Source organism: Chiloscyllium punctatum, chromosome 16, assembly GCF_047496795.1.
Source record: "Chiloscyllium punctatum isolate Juve2018m chromosome 16, sChiPun1.3, whole genome shotgun sequence".
Classification (NCBI taxonomy): domain Eukaryota; kingdom Metazoa; phylum Chordata; class Chondrichthyes; order Orectolobiformes; family Hemiscylliidae; genus Chiloscyllium; species Chiloscyllium punctatum.
Window position 1 is genome coordinate 10,437,036 of NC_092754.1, and position 17,342 is coordinate 10,454,377.

Sequence of the window (17,342 nt, forward strand, 5' to 3'; positions counted from 1 at the left end):
GCTTGCTTAGGGAGCTGTCAATTAATTGCGCGCGTGCGCATGCGATGGGGGGGGTGTCGTCGTTACACAGCGCGCGCACGTGGGGTAAGTGAGAGCTGTCAGCCTATAGCGCGCACGCGGAGCGAAGGCGGCGCTGTGACCGTTAAACGGTCAGCTCGGCTCCTCAACACAACTGACCGGTGTTTTGGGGAGGCTGTCAATCATCCAGTGTGCCCGCCGTCGATTGGCCCCCCCGCCGCACCAAGTGGGTGGGACAGTGGTGGGCGGGACCCCGAGTGGGCGGATCTACCGGCGCTCAGCTGGCGGGCTGGCCGTCAATCAAGGTGCTACCGCGCCGACGAATGGGTGTTGCGGCTGGTAGGCGGTGCCCCGCGTGGGTACACCTCCGGCTCACTGTTGGCCAGACGGCTGTCAATTAACGCACCTGCGCGCTGTCGATTGGCTACCGCATGAGTGGGCGGGGCCGGTCGGGGCCGGACTACTCGCTGTGGATTGGGGACGGTAGGTGTCCATCATCGGACAGGTCCCAGAGGCTGGTGTACTCTTTAAGCCGGTAGCCGCTGTCTCCCGGTCACTCACTCACTCAGAGGTCTCTCAGGCTCTGGATCCATCCAGCTTCTCTTAACAGCCATGACATCCCGGAGGTAAGACACGCCACCACTTAATAAACTGTGTTTCACTCGTTGCTGAACACACGAGTTATATATATATATATTTTCCCTGTAAAGTTCTAGTTGGGAGCCGTCTCTAAATCCATGGCACTGGAATAAGTCGCAACTATAGTACGGTTCAATCTTGCAGGCCCTTGGGTTAATGAAGATGGAAAATACATATGATTAGATTATTACTTGATATGGACAGGCTTTAAATATAACTGTCCTCTGCGTATTTTGTTTATTTCAGAATTCCCATTAAGTCCAGTTTCGCTTACCTCTTGAAGTTTACGATATAAGATTTTAATACAACTTCACTGTTCATCGACTAGTTTTTAAACAAAAGTTTGACTTTCATCAACTTGCTAATAGTTTTTCTTACCTTTTATGTTACGGACGTGTCACAAAGTGTTTGAATAATGGTGAAAAATTGCATTTTGCAATTTAAAATATAACTATTTGAATAAATTGGATGTTTTACTTGAGGATGCACCCTGGATAATTACAGAAGAATAATAATTGTGAAAGCAGTTAGATACTTGGTTGTTTTCTAAGGTAAGTACCAATGCAAAACTGGATTTCTTGTTCTTTAAAGGTTGCAAGACTATAAGTTTCTCTTATGGATTTAATCAAATTTATGTATTTATAAACATATTACAGGAACATTCCTTGCTTAGAATTCTCCACAGTTGTAGATAAGGGTCTCTTTACTTTACCTTTATTCATTTGCATTGAATTTAACTTGGCATGCAGAGAATTGAGCAGGCTTGATGATTCAACTACGATACTTTTTAAAATCATCTTCCACTCCTGGTCCTTTTTGTCAACATGAAGATAATGCAGAATAACCATGTAGCCTGTTGAAATAAAAGATTCATCAGAGGAAATTAAATCACTGGCAGAAAGAACATATACACTAGAAAGCAATGAATACTCCAGATGGTATTAGCATGTTGTAAATTTTTGACAAGTTGATGTTTGTACTTTTTCCAGGTTTTATTATGCTGTATCTCCATGTTTTATAGTATTTTATCAATTCCTTAAGTGATTGATTTGATAAAGCACAAACTTTTAGGGAGGAAATAAAAATATATATGATATTTACTTGGTTTTACAGTTATTTCTGTTTGTGACATTTTTAAAAAATAAGTTCAAATAGTTACAATTCAACAGCATATTCAGTAATGTTGAAAGAGTTTTCAGCAAATGTATAATTGTGAATGCTTATTATGAAATGTACTAATATAAGTATGTTAACAAGTATTTCAGATGAAATTGCTCTATTCAAGCATTGAATATAGGAGTTGGGAGGTCATGTTGTGGCTGTACAGGACATTAGACAACTTTTGGAAAATTGTGTGCAATTCTGCTCTGCTTCCTATAGGAAGGTTGTTGTGAAATTTGTAAATCTTTTCTGAACCCTTCCAAGAATATTGCAGTGTTGGAGGGTTTGAGCTATAGGGAGAAGGTTGGGGCTATTTTCCCTGGAGTGCTGGAGGCTGAGGGGTGACCACATAGAAGTTTGTAAAATCAGAGAGGCATGGATAGAGTAAATAGACAATGTATTTTCCCTGGAATGGGGGAGTCCAGAACTAGAGGGCATAGTTTTAGGGTGTGAGGGGAAAGATTTAAAAGGGACCTAAGGGGCAACACATGCATGCAGAGAATGGTGTGTGTATGGAACAAGCTGCCAGAGGAAGTGGTGAAGGCTGGTATAATTACAACATTTAAAAGGCATCTGGATGAGTATATGAATAGGAAGAGTTTACAGGTATAGGGGCTAAGTGCTGGCAAATGGGACTAGATTAATTTGGGATATCTAGTCGACATGGATAAGTTGGACCGAAGGGTCTGGTTCCATGCTGTACATCTGTTTCCACAATATATTCAAGCACTTTGATCAGTTCCTGATGCCCAGCTAAGTTATCTCCTCTTTATTTTGTCGTCTTTGGAAATAATTTCAATTCTTGATGAAGATCAAAATTTCTCTCTGTAAGATTTAAATGAAGGTGAGGAAGTGAATCCTAACTGTGAGGTAATAAAGTTTGCATTTAAATCATAGGACAATATTTCCACTAATCTTTCTCGACTGCACCAGTCTTGGTTATCTTGGAGGAGCCCAGGATTTACTACCTCAGCCTCACTGTGGAAATCAGTCACCCAATGTAACTGTTTGTTGTGGGTTGACTTAGTTGCTAAAGGAGTTGGACAATTCTTCACAAAACTCTGAAATTACCAATGACACAAAGCTTCTGTGCTAATTTTAAGGTTATTCCGAGGCACATTTATTGGATAAGGAGTCGGCTGTCGCTAACTGTGTAAAGCAAGTCACTAGCATGCTTTTTGGGGAAATACTTTGATGACTTTTTCATTAGAAATGTTATAACTACAGATGGTTCAGACCTTTTGTTGGCAGGTTTACTAGCTCAGTGCATTATAAAGGGATCTTCATGTTGCCGCACATCAACCAGAATACAGTTATGAACAGAAAGGAAATGTAGTTCATGTACATTTGAGTGTTTTTTGACCACAATAATAGAATACTGTGGGGATTAATGATTATCCAGGGACTATCTATGATGATTTTATTGTGCAGTAATCCACATAGTTGTATCACTTGAAAATCCTGAGAGAAGACTGATGGCTCGTAGACAAAATTTTGTCCTCATTTAAAACCACTACATAGCAGCAGTACATGCCACTTTTGCAAGCAGTTGACTTTATGGCCCACTTCAGATCCCTCCAAACTACTGAATAAATTTTACCAGCTACTCTAAAAATTATTTTGTGAACCTTTCCTCATTACTACTGACTGCTTGCTTGAGCCTTGCTATGAAAATGCAAGTTTCAATTATTACTTATGACAATTCAAGTAAATATCATAGTGATTTTTTTTTTGACATTTTTAATCAACCAGTCCAGGCATTGTCCGAATTGAGATGTCACCTTTTTTTTGTTATAAAACCTTCAGTTATCTTGGGAATGTGACTTGAAAGAAGTTCTTGGATTTACATATTAATGAATCAAAACCTGCAACCCATTCTAAAAGATGACAGCAATTTAGGTTTGATCAATATATTGCATCAGGTGTATGGCACTATGATGTTTTGCTATAAATTCTGAGTCCTATGATTCTGCTCCACTAGCTAACTGACGAAGGAGCAACCTGGTGTTGTGTGATTTTTAACATTTGTCCACCCCATTCCAACACTGACACCTCCACATCAAGAATGTTATGATAAACAGCCATAACCTAGGCCTTCTGGCAGAGATTAGAATACTGTCAGTGCATCACAAGAGCTCTAGTATTGACTTTTAGCCAGGCTCCTATTGCAGAATCTGGGTAGATGGGGGTTAAAATTACGTGTTTTCATTCCTGAGCATTTCTGTAGCCTATGCTTTACGAAGGACATATACCAGAGACTTGTGGTGTTTTATATTATTAAGTATGCAAATCAGATGTTGATGAAGTCATTGAGACTTGACTTCCATTTTAACTAGATTTTTTATATAGTGACTCTAATCAGGCATTTCTCTCTGTCCCCGTGCAGCTCTAGTTTGATATGTTTCATGAAGGAACCCCATGTTCATTCTTAGCTGGACTCCAATTACCAAAACAAAGGATCATTTTCACAAATAAAGTAATTAAAGGGGTTTGCATCCTATTAATTCCTTGCACACTCAAATAAGTAAATACAGGGACTAACAAGGTTCAAATTCATTGAAGAATCAACAGCATTACTCCAAATAGTTCTGTTGTAAAACATTGTAAATAACTCCTGGGGATTTCATAATCGCTATTAGATTTATGAGGCTGCCCTTGATGAGCATGATTGGCATTGATGGTGTGTATTGTAATTGAGTCTGGATGTGAAAGATGGCATGGAAGAAACTTTTCAGCACCAGTTGTACCAATGCAAGTACAAGAATGGTATTGAGCAATGCTAAGTGGTGAAGGTAAGCAGTCTTTGAGATGGAGAGTTTGGAAACTCCTGTCAAGGTCATATAAGACTGAGTTTACAAACCATTTACTTGACCATGAGAAAATGGGAGTGCAAGGAAAAAGTGCAGTCAAATAGGTGGGAAGAGTATGGCATTTATTGTAAGGGGCGATGATATCACTGGGTTTCCCAGTGTTTAACTGAAGAAACATTTGTGGCTGTCAGGGTTGGATATCAGTCAGGTTGTCTGATATCGCTGAGGTGCAGGATGAATCGAGAGATTAGGAGCAGAGAGACAAATCTTGGCTTTGTCAGTGTACATGTGGAATTGACCCAATGACCAGGTATTAATATTTATGCATTGGTCCCAAGGTCAGAAAGAGTTGCAGGTTGTTGATGCAGATGGTCTGACTTCCCTCTAAATAATATGAATGGCAGCCAAGTGACTGCCACCATCCTATTGAGAATGGTGGCACACCAGGTCTAACCAAAAGCCTGGAAGCTAAATAGCAGTTGTTTCTGCTAAGGTAGACTGGGCTCACAGACAAAGACCAGGTTTAAAAATAGCATCGATTGAGGTAATAGCAAGATACAGCACGTATTCATTTGGATTCTGCATGGTATAAAGAAATACAAAGAAAGGTTTTTGAAAGTGAAATTGGACTGTATTAGTTGAGAAATTATAGCATGACTGAGGTACTTAAAATTATAAAGGAATACATTTCTTTCTAGTGGATGTAAAACAAGACACATGGCCATGGCGCATAAAATTAGGTATACTACTAATGCAGAGTGAAAGTGCCAGCATGGACTATTGGCCTGTTTCCATGTTATAATTTCTGTAATTCAATGAACAGTAAAGGGCATAGCCAAAAGCCCAGTCCATTAGTGGAATTAATATTTCCCTCTTTAACTTGTCAAAATCCCTCACCATTTGGAACAACCTTATCAATCTTCTATTAATCCTCCTTGTTCCAGTAAATTTACTGGCTAAAACAACCTTGAACAGATGTTTACATATCCCAAGACTGAAACTGTTTTCAGGCAAGCATTAAACTTTGTGCAAGATCCAAAATCAATTCTAATAACCGAATTCTGCAAAGTTTTAAGGATAAAGGCTTCTGATAGTTTTGGGATGTTAATCATTTCCTTTTTAACATGCTCAGAGGGAAACTAGAATTATTTTTGTGCAAAAATGAACCAGATAGTCCTAACGGACTAATTTTAATTATTGAAAGGATGCTAAACCATATTGTTTCCGAAATGTTAAATATTGTATTGTTTTGCATTTGCTTGAGATTGTGTATGAACAAACGTAAGGATTTAATTTTCAATAGTGAAGGAAAATCAAAGGTATGAAACTGATACAATGTGCAGGAGACTGGCTTTGAAATAGCATTGGTAGGGTTCAGGAATTGGAAATAAATTTGGTGTTTTCTAGTTCCTTTCTTTCTTAAACCATTTGGGTATTTGCATGCACAGCTAATTTTTGTGTCGCCAGTTTGCCTTGCAAAGTTTAATGATATTTCCTTTTGTACTTGTTTCTTCGGGACTTGCAGTAATTTTTCAGTTGAAATATTAAACAAAATAGATCATTAAACAAGTCTCATTCTTTTTAAAATGTACAAGTTTTTTTGACTTGCCAGAAAGTGTTTGATGACAATTCTACATGACAGGTTATTAGTAAAAGTGAAAATGATGTGATTATGGAAATGGGAGTCAGAACAGTGATCATATCTGCGTATTACACTTGACAAGTTGTGACGAGTGGCGGTCTGTACCGGTGCATTGGTTTTTAAGAGATCAGTGATCTCGATAGAATTCAAGAGAACGCGATCACTGTTTGCTGAAAATACCCAGGTGGCGCAGCAAGTACTATAGACAGGAATAGGAAGTTGCAAAGGAACATTAGTTAATTTAAAACGACTGGCCAAATCTGTGCCATTTGTGGTCCAGTGTGGAGAAGTGAGAATCGTACTGTTGGCCAAAAAAACTGTAATAGTCAAAATGCTAGGAATAATAGAGCGGCCAAGAAATCTAGGTGTCCACATACTTCAACTAATAAATAATTGCAAAATGAACATACCTCTCTGAGGGGTTGTAATAAGCGTGATGGAAGTTATACAGTCGACATTGGGAAGAATACATTGCCATTGGTAATGGTGCGTCATAGATTCAGCAGTGAAATTTAAGGGTTAACTTAGAAAGATAAATTTGAATAGACTAGACTTGAATCCACTTGATTATAGAATATTTAAGATAATTTAAAGGATTGATAGGTTGGATGCAACAAAACCATTTCCTTTAGTGATACAATCAAGACTAAGATGGTAAGTTAGGCTTCCTCAAAGGCAGTGTCAAAGTCCGTCCTTTATGTGAGGAGTAATCCCAAAAGCTGTTAAAGCTGTATCAGTTGAAAAGTTCTAAACTGAAATTGATTTAGTTCTGTTAGGTCAGAATGTAATGGGATATGGAACCAAAGTACATAAATGGATTTGATACAAATCAGCTATGATCTAAGTGAATGTTGAAACAGGTTCAAAGTCTGAATGGCTATTATGTTTTGAATTATAAAATGTTAGCAGAAACTGTCTACAGATGCATTAATTTTTGATTTAGCATGTCCTTTTTTTGAAATGGGGATAACTTAATTTCCCCCACTGCCTGCCAACCCAACCGTTATCCTATAGGCCTTACAACCGTTATTTTTAAAATTAATATTTTTCTTCTATGAAACTTTTGTCTGCATTTTTACAGAAGATGTATAGACAACATATGGTAAGCATCATGCCACTGGAATCATTAATGATATTCTCCACATTTTAAATTGGGATTTCTGCAATTTATAGCAGAAAGTGATTCATTGACTTTGTGAAAAGTGGCTTCAACAATGAGAAAACTGTCAATTATTTTGTATTTACGTGGACTGAATGCTTATTTGGATAATACAAACTGTATGGAGCTACTGTTGTCCTAGATGGAATGAAACAAAACTGATGACCAAGTCAGGTTTGAGAGGATTGAGATGGTGTAGATATTGGGGGGGGAGGAGGAAGAAAGAGAGGTTGAGTGTGCATGTGATAGGGCATAGCACTAACAGCTGTTCAAGAAAGTTTTATGTCTCCAAGATATCTGTAATTGTGGGTGGCATGAGGAGTTGTTGTACTGGACTTGACATTAACTCAGTCTTTGTCACCATGGACACTACAAGATTTGCTAAGACTCAGTTTTTTTTAAAATTTGTGGTTAACATTCTCTCATGGTATAATTTTAAGTCTGACTCAAAACAAAGTTTTCTGGTGTACCTTTTGTATAGATATTTCAATTTAGTTTATAATCACTTTGTTTATGTTCTATGCAAACAAACTAAATTCTTGCAAATTATATTAAAGGCCACACTGTTAGAATGTTAGAAAAAGTTTTCCAAACTTTTTTTTATGATGTCTATGTCCTTTCCAATTCTTTTGGTGCAACTATAGTTGAGGGAAGAGCTTCATTGATGCCTGTTTGGAATTACTCCCAAGAGCTCCCTGAAAGCAGCTTTAATGTGGGGTTACTGTCAAAATGAATTAATGCCACAGGAAAAGAAAATCTACACAGTAATATAAATTATTTCACATTAAAGCATTAAACATACAATATATTAATGCAATTAGTAAAATATATTTACATGTTTCTTTCTTTCATAATTACCTTTCTGATATATAGTTCATAAAAATTTGTTCAAAAGTATTAATGTTTGGTTATAACTATAGTTGTTATTTCTTTAGTTTGATAATATGCTTCAATATTCAGTCCTGCTGCTAGTGGCATCCTAAAGCTGAGGCTAAAATAATAACCCCAATATTTTTAGGGAGGTTGGAAACTGAGTGGGGAGATAGAGTTCTGGCTGGGTAAAGTAACAGGTTTCCTGGGCACCCTGCATAAATTAACTACAGAATATATTAATTTTTTTGTAGATTCCCAGCCAGACAGTCAGTCTAACTGACAGTGTGGGTTTGGTGAATTTGTCTACAACAAAGGAGGCAAAGGGGATATATTATGGTCTTGTTCAGGTGTGTATGTGTGTGTTTTGTACAAGCAGGTATGTTTGTAGGGCTTGGAGTAAGTCCGCAATATATCTGTTCTTCCTCTACCAGGTTTCCTGAGGTCAGAGAAACTCAGCCAAAATATGTTTAGAAGAAAAGCACTTAAAAATGGAGGAACATACCCTCTTTAAGTGCTTTTTGGTAACTGATTTCCTCCTGAGACCAGGTTGATCACCGCTGAAAGGAAAATTAATAATTATCTCCATATCTGAAGTGGTAAAGAAATGCCGTGTTTTTAACTTCCTGGTTGGCTGTGGTGAGAATACTTCAGTGTGACTGGCTGCTTAACTTGTTTGCTGCTGTACATCTGAAAGTGTCCTAATCTACCAAAGCGAAAGACTGCCTCTGCCACAGAGTCTGCTAGATCCTAGTCATCAATTTCCTTCAAGATCAGCATGCTAAATTTCATGATCCAAGCCAATATTTTAATTGTCTTCAGCATAATGCATTCAAAGCATTAGTTTGATCATTTCAGATTTGTTTCTTTACCATCTTACTACTGTACTGACAAAGCAGTACTTCAAGTCAACACTGGTGTGACTGCACTTGTTAAATTCCTTGCAAATACCTGTATACTGCTCTTTTGATCTCATGTAAATCAAAATCATTGTAACATTACAATCACAACAGCATCCTAAGCTGCATCTATTTAAAGACATTTTAAATAAAGTGGCGATTGTCTCCTTTAAATCATTGAAAGTAAATTTATTGATTATTTGTATTTTGAGATAAATCCTGTTATAGTAATCTTCATTCTAAAGTTGACCTAATAATACTTTGCAGTCTAAAACTTGAGAAATATAATTTCTACTTTAGGTACAAGTGAATCAGACAGTAATACTTATTGAAATACAGTGTACCGGTTACAAATGAGTTGTGATTTGGAGGAGCTGGTGTTGAAATGCGGTGGACAAAGTTTAGAATCACACAACACCAGGTTAACATCCAATAGGTTTATTTGGAAGCACTAGCTTTCGGAGCTCTGCTCCTTCATCAGGTGGTTGTGAAGCTGGACAATAAGACACAGAATTTGTAGCAAAGGATTACAGTCATACAATAATATATTGAACAAACCTAGTTTGTCAAGCCTTTTCATCTTTTAGAATGGATTTGCTGGTTTCGGTTCTTTAATATATAAATCCCAGAACTTCTTTTAAGTCACGTTCTCAAGATAATTTAAGGTTTTATAACAAAAGGTGACATCTCAGCTCAGACAATGCTTCAAAAGATGTGAGTCAGATTGGTTTGACTCGCACCTTTTTAAATCGAGAGTGTGATGCTGGAAAAGCACAGCAGGTCAGGCAGCATCCGAGGAGCTGGAGAATCGACATTTCGGGCAAAAGCCCTTCATCAGGAATTAGACTTTTGAGCCAAGGGCGTAGAGAGATAAATGGGAGGAGGTGGGTCCTGGGGGGGAGGTAGATGGAAGTGGGGGTAATGGTGATAAATTGGATAGGAGGGGGGATCGGATAGGTGGGAAGGAAGATGGACAGGTCGTGAGTGTGGTGCCAAGTTGGAAGGTTGGATCTGGGATAAGGTAGCGGGAGGTGAAATGACGAAACCAGTGAAGTCCATATTGATACCTATCCGATCCACTTTCCTCTCCAGCCTATCACCATTACCCCCACCTCCATCTACCTATCATGCACTCAGCTATTTCCCCCCCCCCCCCCCGCCCCACCCCTCCCATTTCTATCTCTATCCCTCTGCTCACAACCCTCATTCTTGATGAAGGGCTCTTGCCCGAAACTTCTGCTCGTCGGATACTGCCTGACCTGCTGTGCTTTGCTGGCACCACCCTCTTGACTCTGATCTCCAGCATCTGCAATTCTCTCTTTCTCCTAGTTGATTTTCACATCTTTTTAAGGCATTTATCTGAGCTACAATGTCACCTTTTGTTATAAAACCTTAAATTATCTTGAGAATGTGACTGAAAAGAGGTTCTGGGATTTACATCGACTTGACAAGCTAGGTCTGTTCAATATATCATTGTATCACTGTAATCTTTTGCTACAAATTCTGTGTCTTATAGTCCTGCTTCAAAACCATCTGATGAAGGAGCAGAGCTCTGAAAGCTAGTGCTTCCGAATAAACCTAGTGGACTATAACCTAGTGTTGTGTGACTTTTAATAATGAGTTGTTGACTTTAATTTTTGACAGTCCTTTGCTGTTGTTTCAAATTTATGGAGCACCCTCTTTCCCTTGTAAAGAAAATGATCTCTTCCTTCCTTGCTGTTTCTCACTATGCTGTCCTACAATTGTAACTAAGCAAATAACCCAAGAAAGGAAGCTGGCACACGGTTTCCCAGACTTGGAGGTGCAGACCAGACAGGACGATTTGAGAGAAGAGCAGTGTAATCTCCTCCAGGTCACCAAAGGAAACCATGCCACCAGACACAGCTAGCTTGGACAGAAATAGCTGCCTGGGCTAGTATGGTGTCTCATGTTAAAAGAAACACCCAGCAATGCCAAAGGAAGGTTACACTCCCAACGGTAAGTGCCACCATTTGCGGCTGTATTATGTCACATTCCCAGTCTCACCATTACTCCCTCTAATCCTGCCACTGCATACTGAGGCTCATACTCCATTCAACTGCACTCACCCACGTCATCCTCCCAAGATGCTAATTTTATCTGATCTCTGTATTTCCTACTCTCTCACTGCAGACTCCTCCCACCCCTCTTGGCCTCGCCTCACCACTAACATCACTTCCATTGCATTCCATCCCTCCCATTGTGTAATTGCAGGCAAAAATCATCTCCTAACCAGGCTGAGATTTCAAGACTGGCAATGGGATGGCAGGTATTAGACTCCATGTGAGTCATGCAAAGAGCAGGACTACTCATGTGAGGACGCAAACAGCCAAAAGGCCACAAAGCAAGTGAGTTTCATTATGTTGTGCTGCTGCACCTTACAAGCCAATGCTAGATAATTTAATCCTTATCCTGAACAAGCGTTTAGCCCTTTTCCACCATTTACTACCTTTCTGCTTATGTAAGTATTAGTGGGACTTTGTGGATGACTGAGCTAAGAGTAGGCAATCTCCACCTCCAAGGACAAAGCTATGCAACGCTAAGAGGACACACCAGCAAGGCTTTTATCTGCATCCTTCAGCATGTCACACTTTAACCTCATTGGATTGTCTGTGCTACCGACTTTAATCAAGAAAATCTGGTGAGCACATGACTGAAACATCTCTGCGGCTTGTCAGGGAAGAAATGCCCCTGGACTCGAGTGTTCAGCACTGCTGGAGACCAGGCACCAGCAGCTCCTCAGGCAGAAGATGGTCCCATGGTTTCTGCCATTACTGACTTGGTCAAAATGCACTGAGATGCAAAGGAATATCGGATAGGTTTGTCAAAAGCAGTCAGTAAATAGGATCAAGGATGAAGTCCATCAACATTTATCAGCACAATGTGGTTTCCAAGATGCATACGTGCAGCTGCGTCCATGAACAAGTCAGCAAATACGAGGAAACCCATGTTCAGCGCACTCTGTGTCCACTGGAAATATGCATGAACTTGCATTCCATCACTTTTTAGTTATTGGCGTTCTGCATCTGTGACAAGGTGAGAGGAGGATGAGGGATCTTGACCTCCATCCTAGGTGTCCTGTTTCTTTTGAAGAAAAGTTGGTGTCAGCAGGCACCCAAAGGAAGGAAGGGCCAAACACAATGCCTCAAGATATGTTCTCAGGGTACTCCCTGAAGTTGCTCTGTCTGTCCACCTACTCTGTACCTGTCCTGCCAATGCCTGCTGAGGAGGGTAAGCCTGCAACTGAGAGAGGCATTCTCTAAGACCTGGGCCCTGAGTTTTCCAGGTCGGCTAGAGGCTGGTTCTCCTCCCTACTCCATTTATAGACATTAGAACAGTGCTTAAATGTAGTGGGAGGGAAAAGCAGCAAAAAAACCTACCAAGGGCACATAGGTAGTACTACATTTTACATATCCTGCCGTTTTATAAATATACATTCACTATGTAGCTGTCAATCAACCCATTGTGTCCCACTGAACTCAACTCCGCATACCTTGACATCGTCCTGTCCCCCTTAGTCCAGGAACTCCCCACGCATGTTCGGGATGCCCTTAACCACCACCAAGACTTTCATTTCCCTGACCCACCACGCTTTATCTTCACCATGGACATCCAGTCCCTGTACACATCTATCCACTTTGACTAAGGCCTCCAAGCCCTCCGTTTCTTCTTCTCTCACCATCCTAACGAGCACGCTTACACTGACACCCTCATCTGCCTGGTTGAACTGGTCCTCGCCCTCTATAGCTTCTCTCTCCAATCCTCCCACTCCCTTCAAACCAAAGTAGTAGCCATGGGCACCCACATAGGCCCCAGCTATGCCTGACTCTTTGGGTACATGGAACAGTCCATCTACCACAGCTACACCGGCACCAACCCCCACCTTTTCCTCCACAACATCAGTGACTGTATTGGCATTACCTCATGCTCCCATGAGTATGTTGAACAGTTCCTCAACTTCACTTGCACCTTTCACCTGACATCAAATCCACCTAGACCATGTTGGACACCGTCCTCCCCTTCCTGGACTTCTCTACCTCCAGCGACTGACTAACCACGGACATCTACTACAAACCCACCAACTCCCATGGCTACCTAGGCTACAACTCCTCCCACTCGACCTCCTGTAAGAATGCCATCCTTTATTCCCAATTCCTACGCCTTCGTAGCATTGGTACTCAGGATGACCAATTCCACCTTAGAAAACCCCAGATGGCTTCCTTCTTCAGATTGCAATTTCCCCTCCCATGTGGTTGACTATGCTCTCCAGCACATTTCCACTTCCTGCACCTCTGCCTTAAACCCCACCCCTCCCAAAACAACAAGGACAGAACCGCTGGTCCTCACCTTCCACCCCACCAACCTCCATATTCACCACATTATCCTCTGCAACTTCCGCCACCTACAAACAGACCCAACCATGATGGACACGCACACACTCCTATACATGCATGCACACACATCTCAATCAGCATTACAGAAAGACCATTCGCCCTCTGACTCCCTTGTCAGATCCATGCGCCTCCACCAGCCCACACCCGCATCCCAGCACCTTCCAATGCCATCTCAGGAAGTGCAAAACCTGCACCCCACACCTCTGCTCTCACCTCCGTTCAAGGGCCCAAAGGATCCTTCTACATCTGACAGAAATGTATCTGTACCTTCACTAGTGTCATCTACTGTATCCATTGCACCCGATGTGCTCTCCTTTACATCGGGGAGACTGGATACCAACTTGTGGATTGTTTCAGACACCCGCACAAACCCTACTGCCCCATGGCTGAACACTTGAGTTGCCCCTCCCACTCTGCCAAGGACATGCAATTCCTAGGCTGCCTCCATTGCCAAACCCAATGCCTAGAGGAAGAATGCCTTATCTTCCACTTTTTTCCGACCCTGCAACCACATGGGGTTAATGTGAATTTCGCCAGCTTTCTCATTCCCCCTCTTTTTTCCACCCCCCCCCCCCCCCCCCCACCCCCCACAGTATCCCAGCCCCAAGCCTCCAAATTGGCACTGCCCTCTTGACCTATCCATCACCTTTCCCATCCATCTGCTCCACCCTCGTCTCAGACCTATCATCATCTTCCCCACCTTCATCTATCTATCGCATTCTTGGCTATCTTTTTTTCCCGAACCTCCCCCCTCCCCCAATCCATTTGTCTCTCAGACCCTGACCCACAAGCCTCATTCCTGATCAAGAGCTTATTGCCCGAAATGTTGATTCTCCTGCTCCTCTGATGCTGCCTGACCTGCTGTGCTTTTCCAGCACCATACACTAGAGTCTGATCTCCAGCATCTGCAGTCCTCACTTTCTCCTAGTCTCTTCGAACATCCTAATATGAAAGTTGTTGTAGTAGCCAAGCATTTTTCTTCTCTTTTGAAGCAACCGACTCCTTGATTGCAGATAATATCATATGAGGGTAAGGATGCTTGAACTATCATGTTGTTGACTACAGCTGAGGAATTGCATTTTGTAGCTGCAGTGTTCCCTATCCCTACCATGTAGGGATAGTGGTAGGACCTGCCCTACACAACGCCACCCATCTGCATTTGCACCCAACCTGTGACTGATAGGACAGAATTAGTGTCTAATTCCCTCAGAACTTCCTACTAAAATTATTGGACCTTTTTTATTAAAAAGAATTTTTTTTAACTGTAAAAGCTTCAGTATTATTACAAAATTGTTGTTATCAATCTATGACACTTTAGCAAAATGTTAGGTTTTCACATCAGTTTTCTAGTTTAATTTGAGAATTTGATTGTGATTCATTTGGGTTAGTCAGTAAGGAATAAGTGACACATTGGATTTGATCTGTTTCTGTGCTTTAAATACCTTGCATTACAATGAACAAACTACATATTAATTTTAAGTATACACATTGTCACAGCTACCTGTATTTATATAACCCTGTTATGAACACGCATACAAACTTATTTTCTCCTCTGCTTATGCATCCTTCAGCTCATATTCTGTAAGGCTTTGTGCATTTATCTACTGTCAATTTAAATATTGCAACATAGATTTCATAAAATAAATATGACTTTGCTAGTTTTCCTACTCTTACTCCTGACGAAATAAAAAGAAAATGTGCTAGCACAAATGTTAGGTGGGTTTTGCTGAAATTGAGAGCCAACACCCTTATACTTTTTCTATTTTACTGGTTTTCCCTGACTTGAAAGGGTCTCGTGCTTGGGTATGAGGAAATAGAGGAAGGAAACTGAATGGTCAAAAAAATCATTTATATAAGAATAAAATTACCAAATATTAACTCCAATTGGCTAAGTTTGAATATTTTATTCGGGATCAATGGCTATCCAGACTTGACTGCTTTAGGATTTTTAAAATGTAATTATTTTTGAAGTCAGTGAATCTACAATGTGATTTAATACTTGAGCATCAGCCTACACCATTAGTGCATCTGTGTTGAGCCGTTCAAAGATTCTTCTGCTAATTACTGAACATTACTGGACTTGTGGATCTACAGAAGTATAGCCTATTTTCTCCTGATAACTTCTTTTCTAAACAAAAGGTTGTAACTATGCCATATTCAGGAATCTACAATTCCAAAAAAGAAATGAAGTGTGTACATGGGATGAGAGATTTAGCACCGCCCCAAGCAAAATCTGTTTGGGGATTGTTCTCAGAGGCAATAAAATTGGTAAGAATGTCGAACGTTCACATCATCTGGAAAAATAAACTAAACTAGTTAAATTTTGAGGATAAATGAAATTTGCTGTTTCGTACTTTTCAAAGCCCAGTATAATTTGTTATTAGTAAGGAATGTGGAGTAATGCAGCTTCGAAAGGGGAAACAAAATCAAGTTGGAATATGAATGGAAGATATATGTCTGCTGTAGAATTCAGATAGCTACTTTTGTACCTACACCCACATTCTGACCTTTAACATGCTGTTCAGAAAGGTTTAATAACAAATTAGTTACCAGTTAAAGGGATTCTTTTGGAAAAATTGACAACGAATGAATGAAAACAAAACCACATTTATACAATTGCCTTTCATGACCTCGGGAGGTCCCAAAACACTTTACAACCAGTGAAATCCTTTTGAAGTTTTGTCACTGTTCTACCACACAACGCAGTCAGAAGGATATTTATAATGTTTCTCACACACTAAACCTTTTTGACACTATTTTTTTTAAACTGAGGAAGATAGTTTGTTAACATTTAATAGAAACATTCTTTTAGTCATTTATTTTTCTTTTAATGACTAATTTAGTTATCTGATTTCCTCCTCTTCCTGAAACCATTCTTTACAGTGATCTAATACTGTTGATGTTTGTCTAACTTTGGTAACATATCCTTTTTTAAGAATTTTTTTTCCGTGTGATTAGTCATAAATTCAAGGCGATGTACAACACGGAAACAAACCCTTCAGTCCAATTCATCCATGCCGACCAGATATCCCAACCCAACCTAGTCCCACCTGTCAGCACCCAGTCCATATCCCTCCAAACCCTTCCTATTCATATAACCATCCAGATGCCTTTTAAATGTTGCAAATGTACCAGCCTCTACCACCTCCTCTAGCAGCCCATTCCACACACTCACCATCCTCTGCATGAAAAAGTTGCCCCTTAGGTCTCTTTTATGTCTTTTCCCTCTCACCCTAAACCTATGTCCTCTTGTTCTGAACTCCCCCACCCCAGGGAAAAGACCTTGTCTATTTACCTTATCCATGTCCCTCATGATTTATAAATCTCTATAAGGTCAAACTCAACCTCCAATGCTCCAGGGAAAACAGCACTAGCAGATTCAACCTCTCCCTATAGCTCAAATCCTCAAACCCTGGCAACATCCTTTTAAACCTTTTCTGAACCCTTTCAAGTTTTGCAACATCTTTCCGATAGGAAGGAGACCAGAATTGCACGCAACATTCCAACAGTGGCCTAACCATTGTCTTGTACAGCTGCAACATGACCTCCCAACTCCTGTAGGAGAAAGTGAGGACTGCAGATGCTGGAGATCAGAGCTGAAAATGTGTTGCTGGAAAAGCGCAGCAGGTCAGGCAGCATCTAAGGAGCAGGAGAATTGACATTTCGGGCATAAGTCCTTATTCAGGAATGAGGAAAGTGTGCCAAGCAGGTTAAGATAAAAGGTAGGGAGGA

At 40.4% G+C, this 17,342-nt stretch overlaps 1 protein-coding gene across 3 annotated transcripts in view; it reads left to right on the forward strand.

Annotated features, from left to right (window-relative positions):
• Positions 1-386: 386 nt before the first annotated feature.
• Positions 387-17,342, forward strand: part of ptpn11b (protein tyrosine phosphatase non-receptor type 11b) — a 134,680-nt gene continuing 117,724 nt past the window's right edge. For 2 of the 3 annotated variants that reach the window (XM_072586207.1, XM_072586206.1), the window contains exon 1: positions 388-644. In XM_072586207.1, coding sequence (XP_072442308.1) covers positions 631-644 — 14 coding nt within the window. In that variant the 5' untranslated portion in view covers positions 388-630. Of the gene's footprint in view, positions 645-17,342 lie in introns of all 3 variants that reach the window. The other variant, XM_072586209.1, reaches the window with a different exon arrangement.